The sequence below is a fragment of the Trachypithecus francoisi genome, unplaced genomic scaffold, assembly GCF_009764315.1.
Source record: "Trachypithecus francoisi isolate TF-2019V2 unplaced genomic scaffold, Tfra_2.0 Lachesis_group5, whole genome shotgun sequence".
Classification (NCBI taxonomy): domain Eukaryota; kingdom Metazoa; phylum Chordata; class Mammalia; order Primates; family Cercopithecidae; genus Trachypithecus; species Trachypithecus francoisi.
This window is the reverse complement of record NW_022681470.1, coordinates 82,363,529-82,376,832: the sequence shown is the minus strand read 5'-3', so window position 1 is coordinate 82,376,832 and position 13,304 is coordinate 82,363,529. Positions and strand designations below refer to the sequence as shown.

General features: G+C 35.0%; 1 protein-coding gene across 1 annotated transcript in view; it reads right to left on the bottom strand.

Annotated features, from left to right (window-relative positions):
* DNAH14 (dynein axonemal heavy chain 14) overlaps window positions 1-13,304 on the bottom strand; it is a 604,313-nt gene that overhangs the window by 499,324 nt on the left and 91,685 nt on the right. The window contains exon 11 of the mRNA XM_033199195.1: window positions 5,716-5,966. Within this exon, the coding sequence (XP_033055086.1) occupies window positions 5,716-5,966 (251 nt within the window). The remainder of the gene's footprint in view (window positions 1-5,715; window positions 5,967-13,304) is intronic.

Here is a 13,304-nt window from a genome sequence, read left to right as displayed (position 1 = left end):
TCTGACAAGTGATATGTGCTAAATAAATAATACTTTATTTTTAATGTCAGGTTTATTGAGGTATAATTTATATCCAGTAAAATTCATGCTTCTCAGGTATGCAGTTCTAACGAATTTTGTCAGTCACACACAGTTAACCACTACAATCACAATGACTAAATGTAGTACATTTCTGTCATCTAAAAAATTGTATCAGGCCCCCTTATAGAAGGTACCTCTCAACCCCACCTAGCCCATGGCAACCACTGATTTGATTCCTGCCCTTCCAGTTTTGGTTTGTTGGAATGTCATATAAATGGAATCATCTAATATATAGTGTTTTGAGTCTGGCTTCCTTCACTTAACATTAGAGATTCATTCGTGTTGCATAAGTGCAATATTTCACTCATTTTTATTGCTGAGAAGTACTCCATTTCATGGCTATCCACTTACAGATATTTAGATTATTTCCAGATTTGAACAATTATGAATAAAGCCATTATAAATATTTACATATGGTTTTTTTCCATAGAAAAGTGTTTTCTGTTTTTTAGGGTAAATGGCTAGGAGGAGGCTTGCTAGATTACAGGGTAAGTTTATGTTTATAAGAAATTGCCCAACTGTTTTCCAGAGCATCTGTATCCTTTTGCATTCCCAGCAGCCATGTATTAGAGTTCCAGTTGCTCCTCATCCTCATGAGCACTTTGTATTGTTGGTATTGTTTTAGCCATTCTAGCAAGTATGTAAAAGTGTCTCATTGTGATTTTAATTTGCATTTCTCTAATGTCTAATGATTTACAGCATCTTTAAGACACAAAAAATTTGCAATCTGTTTCTTCTTAGATGAAATGTCTGCTTAGATCTTTCACCCATTTAAAAATTAACTTGTTTGGGATTTTTTTTAATTGACAAAAAAATCAATAAAACCAAAAGTTGGTTTTTAAAAAGATCAACAAAATAAATAAATGTTTAACTAGACTGACTAAGAAAATAAGAGAAAAGCCTCAAATTACTAAAATCTGTAATGAAAGAGAAGTCATCACTATTGACCTTACAGAAATCAAAACAATTATAAGTGAATACTATAAACAACTATATACCAACAGTTTAAATAAGTTAGATAAAATGGACACAATCCTAGAAAGACATAAATTACCAAAATTTTATCAAGAATAAATAGAAAATCTAAACAAATCTATAACAAGTAAAGAGATTTAATTAGTAATTTTAATACATCCCACACACACACAAAAGCTGAGGCCCAGACTTCACAGATGAATCTTTTAAACATTTCAGGAAGAATTAACACCCGTCCTTCATAAAATTTTCAGAAGATAGGTGGTAATAACGCTACCCAATTCACTCTATGAGGTGAGTCTTATCCTGAATCCAAAACCAGACAAACACATCACAAGAAAATTACAGACCAATGTCCTTTACGAATATAGATGTGAACATTTTCAACAAAATAACACGAAACTGAATCCAGCAGCATATACAAAGGATAATAAACTAAAATTAAGTGGGATTTATCCCAAGAATGCAAGATTTGTTCCATTTATGAAAATGTATATATGTAATATAATATGCTATATTAATAGAATAAAGTAAAAGACACATGGTCATCTCAACAGACACAGGAAAAAAAAGCATTTGACAAAATCCGACACTATTTCATGACAAAAACATTCAAGTAAGATAGATGGTGATATGGTTTGGATTGTGTCCTCAACCAAATCTCATGCCAAATTGTAATCCCCAGTGTTGAAGGAAGGGTCTGGTGGAAGGTGACTGGATTAAGGGGAAAGATTTCCTCTGTGCTGTTTTCATGACAGTAAGTTCTCATGAGACCTGGTTGTTTTAAGGAGTATGTAGCACTTCCCCCTACATCTCTTCCTCCTGATCCAACCATGTAAAACATGCCTGCTTCCCCCTTCACCTTCTGCAATGATTATAAGTTTCCTGAGGCCTCCCAGACATGCTTCCTGTACAGACTGTGGAACCATGAGCCAATTAGACTTCTTCTAATTATAAATTACCTAGTCTCAGGTAGTTTTTTATAACAATGTGACAACAAACTAATACAGATGAGAAATTCCTCAACCTGATAGGAAGCATCTGTGAAAAACCCCCAGGCACATCATACTTAATGAGGAAAGACTGTATGTTTTCCTCCTGAGCTCTGGAACAAGACAGGGATGTTCGCTTTCACCATTTCTATTCAACACTGTAAAGTACTTACTAGCCAGGGGAATTAGGCAATAAAAAGAAATAAAAGGTATCCGATTGGTAAAGAAGTAAAATTATCTCTATTTGCAGATGACATGATTTTGCATATAGAAAACCCTAAACAATTAGTTTTAAAAACTTGTCAGGGATAATTTAAAAAGTTCAACAAAGTAGCAAGATATGAGATCAATATACAACAATCATTTGTATTTCAATATGCTGGCAATGAACAACCAAAAAATAAAATTCAAAAATAACTCCATTCACAACAGCATACAAAATGATAAAATATTTACAAACCATTTTAACCAAAAAATGCATGACTCATACACTGAAAACCACAAAATATTGAAAGAAATTAAAGAATGCCTACATAAATGGAAAGACAGCCCATGTTCATGGATTAGAAGACTATACTATTAGAATGAAAATATTCCCCGTATTTATCTCCAGTTTTGATGCTGTCTCTATCAAAATTCTAGCTGAATATTTGCAGAACTTGTCAAGCTGATTCTAAAATTCATATGAAAATGCAAGGGACCCAGAACAGCCAAAACAATGTTGAAAAAGAAGAGCAATGTTAGAAAATTCCCAATTCCCAATTTCAAAACTTACTACAAAGCTATAGTAATAAAGACAGTATGGTACTGGCATAAGGACAGACATGGAGCAATGAAATGAAATAGAGTGTCTGAAAATAAACCCATACATTTTTAGTCAGCTGATTGTCAATTAGGGTGCCAAGACAATTCAATAGAGAAAGAAATAGTGTTATTCTTTTCAACAAATAATACTGGGACAACTGGATATTCATATACAAAAGAATAAATTTGGACCCCATCTCATACCATATACAAAAATTAACTCAAAATGCATCAAAGCCTAAATGCAAGAGCTAAAGTTATAAGATCTTAGATAAAAACAAGAGTAAATCTTCAAGACTTTGGATTATGCAATGATTTCTTAGATACATTTAAAGCACAATCAATCAAATAAAAGTTAAATGAAAGAAAAATAAAATTAAAAATTAAATAAAAATTAAAAACTAAAAACTTTTTTACTGCAAAGGATACTATTAAGAAAAGAAAAGATGATCCACAGAATCTAATAAAGAAAGAACTTTTAGAACTCAGCAATCAAAAGACAAATAACTTAGCTGGGCATGATGGCATGAACCTGTAGTCCCGGCTATGAGGGAGGCTGAGGTGAGAGTATCACTTGAGCCCAGGAGTTCAAGACAAGTCTGAGAAACACAAGACCCCATCTAAATAAATTAATTAACTAACACAATTTTAAAATGAACAAAGATTTTGAACAGATATTTCCTCAAAGAACATATATAAATGGCCAAAAAGCACATGCAAAGATGTTCAACATCATTAGTCATTATGGAACTATTATACCAACCAATACTGTTAAGAGGTCAATGGAAACAGATTCAACAATGATTGATGCCTTTTATCAGACATTTACTGTGTTTATTCTCAAACAACATTATGGCATAGGTATTACTGTTACCTTCATTTTATAGATTAGAAAATTGAAGTCTAAATTATTTATTTATTTATTTATTTATTTATTTATTTATTTATATATTTAGTGATCATGGCTCATTGCAGTCTCAACCTCCTGGGCTCAAGCGATCCTCCCACCTCAGTCTCCCGAGTAGCTGGGACTACAGGCATGCAGCATCACGCCTGGCTAATTTTCTTAGTTTTCTGTTGTTGTTGTTGTTGTTGTTTGTAGAGACAGGGTTTCACTTTGTTGCCCAGACTGGTCTTGAACTCCTGAACTCAAGTGATCCTCTCACCTCAGCCTCCCAAAGTGTTGGGATTACAGGTGTGAACTACCATGCCCAGCCAAATTTATTCAACCTCTGTTGGGTTAATAGCTCAACTAAGTAAAACTAGCAAGAGTCAAATCAGAGATTAAAACCGAGGTGGTCTGACTCCACAAAAAGATGTGCTTAAACCTATATATATATATATAATATATATATATATATATATATATATTTTTTTTTTTTTGAGATAAGATCTCACTCTGTTGCCCAGGCTGGAGTGGAGTGGCATGATTACAGCTCACTGAAGTCTCAACCTCCCAGGCTGAAGTGATCCTCCCACTTCAGCCTCCCAAGTAGCTGGGACCACAGGTGTGTGCCAGTGCCACTGTGTACAGCTAATTTTTGTATTTTTTGTGGAGACAGGGTCTTGCCATGTTGCCTAGGCTGATCTTGAACTCCTGAACTCAAGTAATTCATCCTCATTGGTCTCCCAAAGTGTTGTGATTACAGACGTGAGCCACTGGGCCTGACCTATATATATTCTTCCTGTATCATAAAAAATGCATACAGGAGACACTGTGTTTGAAAAATGAGCTATAAAACAGTACACTAGGATTACAACAATGGAAAAACATATAGGAAAAGACTATAAAAATAATATAAAATGGTAAGATGTTGTAATTAAGTTATAGAATGAAGGGTGATATTTGTTTTCTAAATTTGCTATAATATGATGAATTAATTATAATAATATCTCTCAAAAACTATGTTAAGAATATAAAGACCTCTCCTAAACACACACACACATTGTTTTAAAGGAAATAAAATTATAATGCACTAAATAGTTGCGTTCTTACATAGGTTAAAATCCTGGCACTGACTCAAACCAGTTAGAAGTCCTTAGATAAGTAATGTCAGCTCTGTAGATTCAGTAACAATTAGAAAAACAAAAATATTATCTTGAATAATCTTTAAAATTTTTTGAATTGATATATTTTCAGCTATCTAGTTATAAAACTTTAATTAGCCTAAAATGACATTATTAAATTTTGATAAATAAAAATTAAAGCATGTCATCGTTTCAATTCATAGTCCTGTTTCACCAGCTACAAAGTATGCCATCATTTCAATTAATATTCCTGTTTCACCAGTTATGGTAGATATATCTAGTTGTTGAAAATAAGAAAAATGCTTTGTTTTTACCAGTAGTGTTTAGAAGGTAAAAATGTTTTTCAGATAGTTTTTTCATTGGGAAAATATTCAACAGATATTTCTTGGAATTGACTCAAATTCCAATTGGACTTTGTAGCTCCTTCCAGAATTCTCACATATCTTTAAAAACTAACTCTGACCTTGGAAGACAGAGTATACCTAGGCGCAGAATTGCCAGATATAACAAATAAAATATATATTTGCTAAATTATCAGAGAAATCTGAATTTCAGATAAACAATAATTTTTAACATAGGTAATACTTAAAGTATACTAAAAATTATGTATCGTTTATGTGAAATTAAAATTCTACTGGGTATCCTATAGCACCAATATTAAGTAAGGTATTACTAAATAATAATTTCTGTTAATAGCAAACATGAGTACATGTACTCTGCCACCAGAAGAATTTTCAAACTCTAGCTTAAATTATTGAATATTTCCTCCATATGTGGCAATATGTTAAAATATTATAATTGTAAGTTACTTTTTGAGTTCAAAAAAATAATTTACCTGATGAGATTTTCATTCTTTTTTTCCACTGAAAATGGCATTCCAGCAGAACCATTAAATAATTCCAAAAGTAGTGTGATTGCAGTGTTCATAAGTTGACGAATGAGTTCCTGAAATATGTAGTCAATCAGCATTACAAACTTGAAAAATGTTTCTAATAAATGTCTGTATTTAGGCAGCTTGAAATGTGTTGTGTCATCTTCAGAGAGTTTTGACTCAAAATACCTTTTGATTTCATTCTTTTCTGCAACCTACAATTAAAAAAAAATTGAGAAACAAGTATTGATTTTCTTTGTTAATATATATGATTTCTAGTTTACAACAATTTTTACCAATATTAACTTTAATTAGATGTAAATGTTAAGAATTGATCGTTTAATACCTCAAGCAAAAAATGATTTAAAGGGTAGGCCTAAAAAGCAACATATGAATTAAAATAGAATTCTAAAAATTCTTTAAATAATACTAAAGAAGCCAAAAGAGGAAGGACAGCGAAAAAAAAAAAAAGAGAGACTAACCAAAAACAAATAATAAAATAGCAAATCTAAATTTAACAACATGAAAATCACATCGTGTTTTTACTTGTTTGGTTTTTTTTAATTTGTTTCTTTGTTTTTTCTTCTACTTTTATTTTAGGTTCTGAGGGTACATATGCAGATTTGTTACATGGTTAAATTGTGTATTGCTGAGGCTTGGGGTATGAATTATCCCATCACATGGGTAGTGAGCATAGTCAACAACAGTTTGCCTTCTAACCCATACCTTTCCCTCACCCTCCTCCCTCAAGCAGTCACCAGTGTCTATTGTTCCCATCTTCCTGCCCATGTGTAACAAAGTGTATCTCCCACGAATATGTGAAGATATGTGGTATTTGGTTTCTGTTCCTGTGTCAGTTTGCTTAAAATTATGACCTCCAGCTGTATCATGCTGCTGCAAAGGACATGATATCATTCTTTTCACGGCTGGGTGGTATTCCATAGTGTATATGTACCACATTTTCTTTATCCAGTCCACAAATGACGGGCATCTAGGTTGATTCCATGTCTTTGCTATTGTGAATAGTGCTGTAACAAACATAAGCATGCATGTGTCTTATTGGTAGAACGATTTATTTTCCACTGGGTATACACCCAGTAGAGGGATTGCTGGGTTGAATGGTAGTTCTCTCTTAAGTTCTTGAAGAAATCTCCACACTGCTTTCCACAGGGGCTGAACTAATTAACATTGCTACCAGCAGGATGTTTCCTTTTTGCCACATTCTCACCAGCAGCTATTGTTTTTTGACTTTTTAATAATAGCCATTCTGATTGGTGTAAGATGTTATCTCATTGTGGTTTTGATTTGGATTTCTCTAGTGATTGGTGATCATGAGTATATTTTTAATATATTTGTTGGTTACATGTATGTCTTCTTTTGAGAAGTATCTGTTAATATCCTTTGCCCATGTTTTAGTGGAGTTACTTGGTTTTTTGTTTGTTGGGGTGTTTAAGATCCTTATAGACTCTGGATGTTAGAACTCTGTCAGATGCACAGATTGTGAATATTTTCTCTCATTCTGTAAGTTGTCTGTTTACTCTGTTGATAATTCCGCTTGCTATGAAGAAGCTCTTTAGTTTCATTAGGTCCCACTTGTCACTTTTGTTTTTGTTGCAATTGCATTTAGGGACTAGGTCATAAGTTCTTTGTCAAGGTTGATGTCCAGAATGGTATTTCCTAGGTTTTCTTCTAGGGTTTCTACTGTTTTAGGTCTTACATTTAAGTCTTTAATCCATCTTGAGTTAATTTTTGTATATAGTGACAGGAGGGGGTCCAGTTTCAATCTTCTGAATATGGCTAGCCAGTTATCCCAGAACCATTTATTGAAAAGGGAGTTCTTTCCCAATTGTTGTCATTGTAGACAGTGTGGCTTTATTTCTGGGTTCTCTACTTTGTTCCATTGGTCTATCTGTCTGTTTTTGTACCCTTACCATGCTGTTTGGTTACTGTAGCCTTGTATAGTTTGAAGTTGGGTAGTGTGATGCCTCCAGCTTTGCTCTTTTTGCTTTGGATTGCTTTAGCAATTCAAGTTCTTTGGTTCAACACGAATTTTAGAATAGGTTTTTTTTTTTGAATTGTGAAAAATGATGTTGGTAATTGGATAGGAATAGGATTAAATCTGTAAACTGCTTTGGGCAGTATGGCCATTCTAACAATATTGATTCTTCCTATTCATGAGCATGGAGTGTTTTTCCATTTGTTAGTGTCATCTCTAATTTCTTTCAGCAGTGCTTTGTAATTCTCATTGTAGATATCTATCATCACCTTGGTTAACTGTTAGATATTTTATTCTTATTGTGGCTATTGTGAATGGCATTGATTTGGCTCTCAGTTTGGATGTTTTTGGTGTATAGAAATGCTACTGATTTTTGTACATTGATTTTATATCCTGAAACTTTCCTAAAGTTGTTTTATCAGATGTAGGAAATCTTCGACAGAAACTATGTAAAGTTTCCTAGATAGAGAATCATATAGTCTACAGATAGTTTGACCTCTTACTATCTGAATGTGTTATGTTTCTTTCTCTTGCATAACTGCTCTGGCTAGAATTTCCAATACTGTGTTTAACAGGAGTGGTAAGAATTGGCATCCTTCTCTTGTTCCAGTTATCAGTGGGAATGGTTCCAGTTTTTGCCTGTTCAGTATGATGTTCACTGTGTGCTTGCCATATATGGCTCTGATTATTCTGAGGTTTGTGGCTTCAATGCCTAGCTTGTTGAGAGTTTTTAACATGCAGAGATGTTGAATTTTATCAAAAGCATTTCCTGCATCTGTTGAGATGATCATGTGGCATTTGTTTTTAATTCTGATTACATAATAAATCACACTTATTGATTTGCATATGTTAAACCAACTCTGCATTCCAGGAATAAAGCCTACTTCTCCATGGTGAATTAACTTTTTGATGTGCTGCTCACTCAATTCAGTTTGCTGTACTAAGTTGATGATTTGTGTGTCTATGTTCATTAGGGATATTGGCCTGAATTTTTCTTTTCTTGTTGTGTCTCTGCCAGGTTTTGGTATCAGAATGATGCTGGCCTTATAAAATAAGTTACAGAGGAGTCCTTCCTCCTTGATTTTTGGAAATAATTTCAGTAGGATTAGTACTAGCTCTTCTTTGCACCTTTGGTAGAATCAAATCCATCTGGTCCAGGGCTGTTATGGTTTTTAGGTGTTTTATTACTGACTCAGTTGGTCTGTTATTACTCTTTATTGGTCTGTTCAGGATTTCAATTTCTTCCTGGTTTAATCTTGGGAGACTATGTGTTTCCAGGAATTTACTCATTTCTTCTAGGCTTTCTAGTTTGTATGCAGAGAGGTGTTCACAGCAGTCTTTGAGAATTTTTTTTTTTTTTTTTTGAGACACAGCCTCGCTCACCTAGGCTGGATTCCAGTGGTGCGATCTTGGCTCACTGCAATCTCCACCTCCTGGTTTCAAGCGATTCTCCTGCCTCAGTCTCCTGAGTAGCTGAAACTACAGACACATGCCACCACACCTGGCTAATTTTTGTATTTTTACTAGAGATGAGGTTTCACCATGTTGGCCAGTCTGGTCTCAAACCCCGACCTCAGGTGATCCGCCTGCTTCGCCCTCCCAAAGTTGGGATTACAGGCATGAGCCAACTTGCTCAGCTGAAATTTTTTTTATATTTCTCTGGGGTCAGTTATGATGCCACCTTTGTCATTTCTGATTGGGTGTATTTGGGTCTTCTCTATTTTTTTCTTTATAAATCTAGCCACCAGGCTATCAAACTTGTTTAATCTTCTGAAGAACCAACTTTTGGTTTTGTTGATCTTTTGTATGGATTTTCATGCCTCAATTTTGTTCAGTTCTGCTCTGATTTTTGTAATTTCTTTTTTTCTGCTAGCTTTGGGGTTGGTTTTCTCTTGTTTTTCTGGTTCCTTTAGGTGTAATCATCAGAGTCTTAATTTGAGATCTTTCTAACTCCTTGATGTAGGTGTACAACACTATAAACTTTCCTCTTAATCCCTCTTTCGTTGTTTCCTGAGTATTCTGGTATGTTGTGTCTGTTTTTAGTTTCAAAGAATTTTTTTAAATTTCTGCCTTAATTTCATTCTTTAACCAAAAGTCACACAGAAGCTTGTGCTTGAGCTGTGGTCCAACAGCGTCGTTGTTATGGTTTTGATTTTTGTGATTTTGTTGAGACTTGCTTTATGGACAAATATGTGGTCAGTCTTAGAGTATGTGCCATGTGCTGATGAGAAGATTGTATATTCTGTTGTCAGGCATGGTGTTCTGTAGGTGCCTGTTAGATCCAATTGGTCAAGTACCAAGTTTAAGTCCTGAATAGTTTTGTAGTTTGCTGCCTCAACAATCTGTCTAATGCTGTCATTGGGGTGTCGAAGTCCTCCACTATTATTATGTGGTTGTCTAAAACTCTTCGTAGGACTCTCAGTACTTGTTTAATGAATCTAGGTGCTCCAATATTGGGTGTGCATATATTTAGAATAGTTAGGTATTTTAGTACTGAACTTTTTATTGTTATGTAATGGCCTTCTTTGTCCTTCTTGATCATTATTTGTTTAAAGTCTGTTTTAGCTGATATAAGAATAGCAACCTCTGCTCTTTTTTTGTTTTCCAGTTGCCTGATAGGTCTTTCTCTAACTCTTTACTTTGAGTCTATGGGTGTCGTTACTTGTGAGATGGGTCTCTTGAAGACAGCAGACAGTTGGGTCTTGCTTCTTTATCCAATTTGCCACAGTCGGCCTTTAAAGTGGGGCATTTAGCCCATTTACATTCAGGGTCAATATTAACAAGTGAGGATTTGATCTTGTTACTGTATTATTAGCTGGTTGTTATGCAGACCTAATTATACAGTTGTGTTATAATGTCAATGGCCTCTGTACTTAAGTGTGTTTTTGTGGTCGCAGGGAATGTTCTTTCATTTCCATGTTTAGCACTCCCTTTAGGACCTCTTGTAAGGTAGATCTAGTGGCAACAAATTTCCTTACCATTTGCTTCTCTGACAAGGATTTCATTTCTCCTTTGCTTATGAAGCTTAGTTTGGTGGGACATGAGATTTTTGGTTGGAATTTCTTTTCTTTAAGGATGTTGAAAATAGGCCTCCAATCTCTGTAGACTTGTAAGGTTTCTGCTAAAAGGACTGCTATTAGATTGAAGGGGTTCACTTTGCAAGTGATCTGCCCCTTCTCTCTAACTGCCTTTAAGATTTTTTCTTTCATGCTGACCTTGGGGAATCTGATGACTATGTGTCTCGGGGATGATGAACTTGGGGATGATCAACTCCTTCATACAGTAGTTCTCTGAATTTCTTGAATTTGCATCTTGACCTCTCTAGCAAGATTTCCAAATTGTCATGGACTATATCCTCATATATGTTTTCCAAGTGGCTTGCTCTCCTCTTTCAGGAAAGTCAATCTGGTTAAGAACCTTTGCTGTTTGAGCTCTTTACAGAATTCCACATTTCTCAAATGTTTTGTTCATTTTTAAACTTCTTTTTTCTTTATTTTTCATTGCTTCAAGTGAGCAATCTTCCAGTTCTGAGATTCTTTCCTCAGCTTGGTCTAATGCCTCCAATTATATTTTGAAATTCTTGTAGTGAATTTTTCATATCCCTAGGTTCGGTTTGGTTCTTTCTTAAAATGGTTAAGTTGTCCTTCAACTCTTGGATTGTTTTACTGTTTTCCTTGGATGTGGTTTTGACCTTCTCTTGTACCTTGATGAGCTTCCTTGCCATCCAGATTCTGAATTAAACACGTGACATTTCAGCAATTTCAACGTGTTTAAGAACCTTTACTGGAGAGCCAGTGTGATTGTTTGGAGGTAAGAAGATACTCTGGCTTTTAGAGTTGCAGAGTCCTTACACAGTCTGTTTCTGATCTGTGAAGGCTGATATTCCTTTTTCCTTTGAAGTTGTTGTTCTTTGGACTGGTCTTTGTTTTTGTGTTCTTTATTGCTCTCAAGGATTTGGCTGTGGTGCAAGTTGGGTAAAGTTGAAAGGCTTTGTTTCTGAATGCGTTCAGCAGGCCAACTCTCATTTCAACACTCCTGCGCAGCACACTTTAACCCTGGGTGGCTGGGACTGGGCCCATGGCTTTGTGCTCTGATCACTCAAGGGCAAGCCCCAGCTGGGCTGGAGAGGCCAAGGTGCTCCCAGACTGCAGGCAATAGCACTACACTAGTGGTTGCAGGGTAGCCATGGGTGGGAAACACTCCAATGTCACAGTGGTGGAGTCATTAGTGACCATGCTCTGGTGGGAGGCAGTCAGCAAAAGTGTTCCAGTGGGGGAAGGATGGGCAACACATGTGGGAAGTTCTCTGGTAGGGGCACCAGGGGTGCCATGAGTGAACACATTCTGACAGGAGGCTGCCAGCAAAAGTGCTCCAGTGGGGTAGCAGGGACCTCATGAGAGAGAACAATGGCAGTGGCTGCTGGCAACAGCAGCCCAGCAAAGTCTACAGTATTTTTATTAGCCTGATTAACATATATTGGAATTTAACTTTATCAACAACTTTCATTACAACTTTTACTACATGCTCACACTGTATTTAAACATTAGACAAAAATAAGACTATTTATATGTGCTGAAGCCTGTAAAGTTTGGTGTCTCACTTATAAGCACATGACTTAAGTTTTGGAAATCAAACAAGGAAGTATATACTAATAAATATCTGTGTGTTCCCCCATAAAAGGATCATCCTCTAACATAGTGAATGTCATCTTGAAAAACAAGAAATTATGTCACCTCAAAATGAAAACAATAATACTCTAGTACAGGCTCCAGTCATAAAGAAATGTATAAGATGCCAAAAAAATAATTCAAAATAATAATCTTAGGAAAATTCAGTGAAATATATGAGAATACAGATAGACAATTCAATGAGAACAGGAAAGCAATTTATAAATTGAATGAAAAATTGAATAAAGACATCATAGAAAAGAACCAAACAGAAATCCTAGAGCTGAAGAATTTAATGAAGGAAATTTAAAAATGCAACTGAAACCTTCAGTAACAGACTAGACCAAGCAGAAGAAAACTTCTGAACCTGAAGACCAGGTGTTTGAAATAACACAAGCAGACAAAAAAGAAAAGAAAAAGAAAAAAGAATGAAGAAAACTCACAGGATTTAGGGAACACCATTAAGTGACAAATATTCAGATTATGGTTGTTGCAGAAAGAGAAGAGAGGAGAAAAGCAAGGAAAATATGTTTAATGAATTAATAGCTGAAAATTTCCCATGTCTCGGAAGACAAATGAACATACAGGTCTAAAAAGCTAAACAAACCCAAAGAGATTAAACTTAAACATGTCCTCTCTGGGGCACATTATAGTCAAATTGGCAAAGTCAAACAGAAAGAAAGAATTTTAAAAGCATCGAGAATGTCAAGTCACATAAAAGGGAATTTCCATTAGATAAGCAGATTTCTCAGCAGAAAGTTTACAGGCCAGGAGATATTGGAATGATACATACAAAATATTGAAAGAAATAAATTATCAGCCAAGAATATTACTCCCAGCAGAGAAATTCTTCTGAAATGAAGAATAAATAGAATCTTTTATAGACAAGC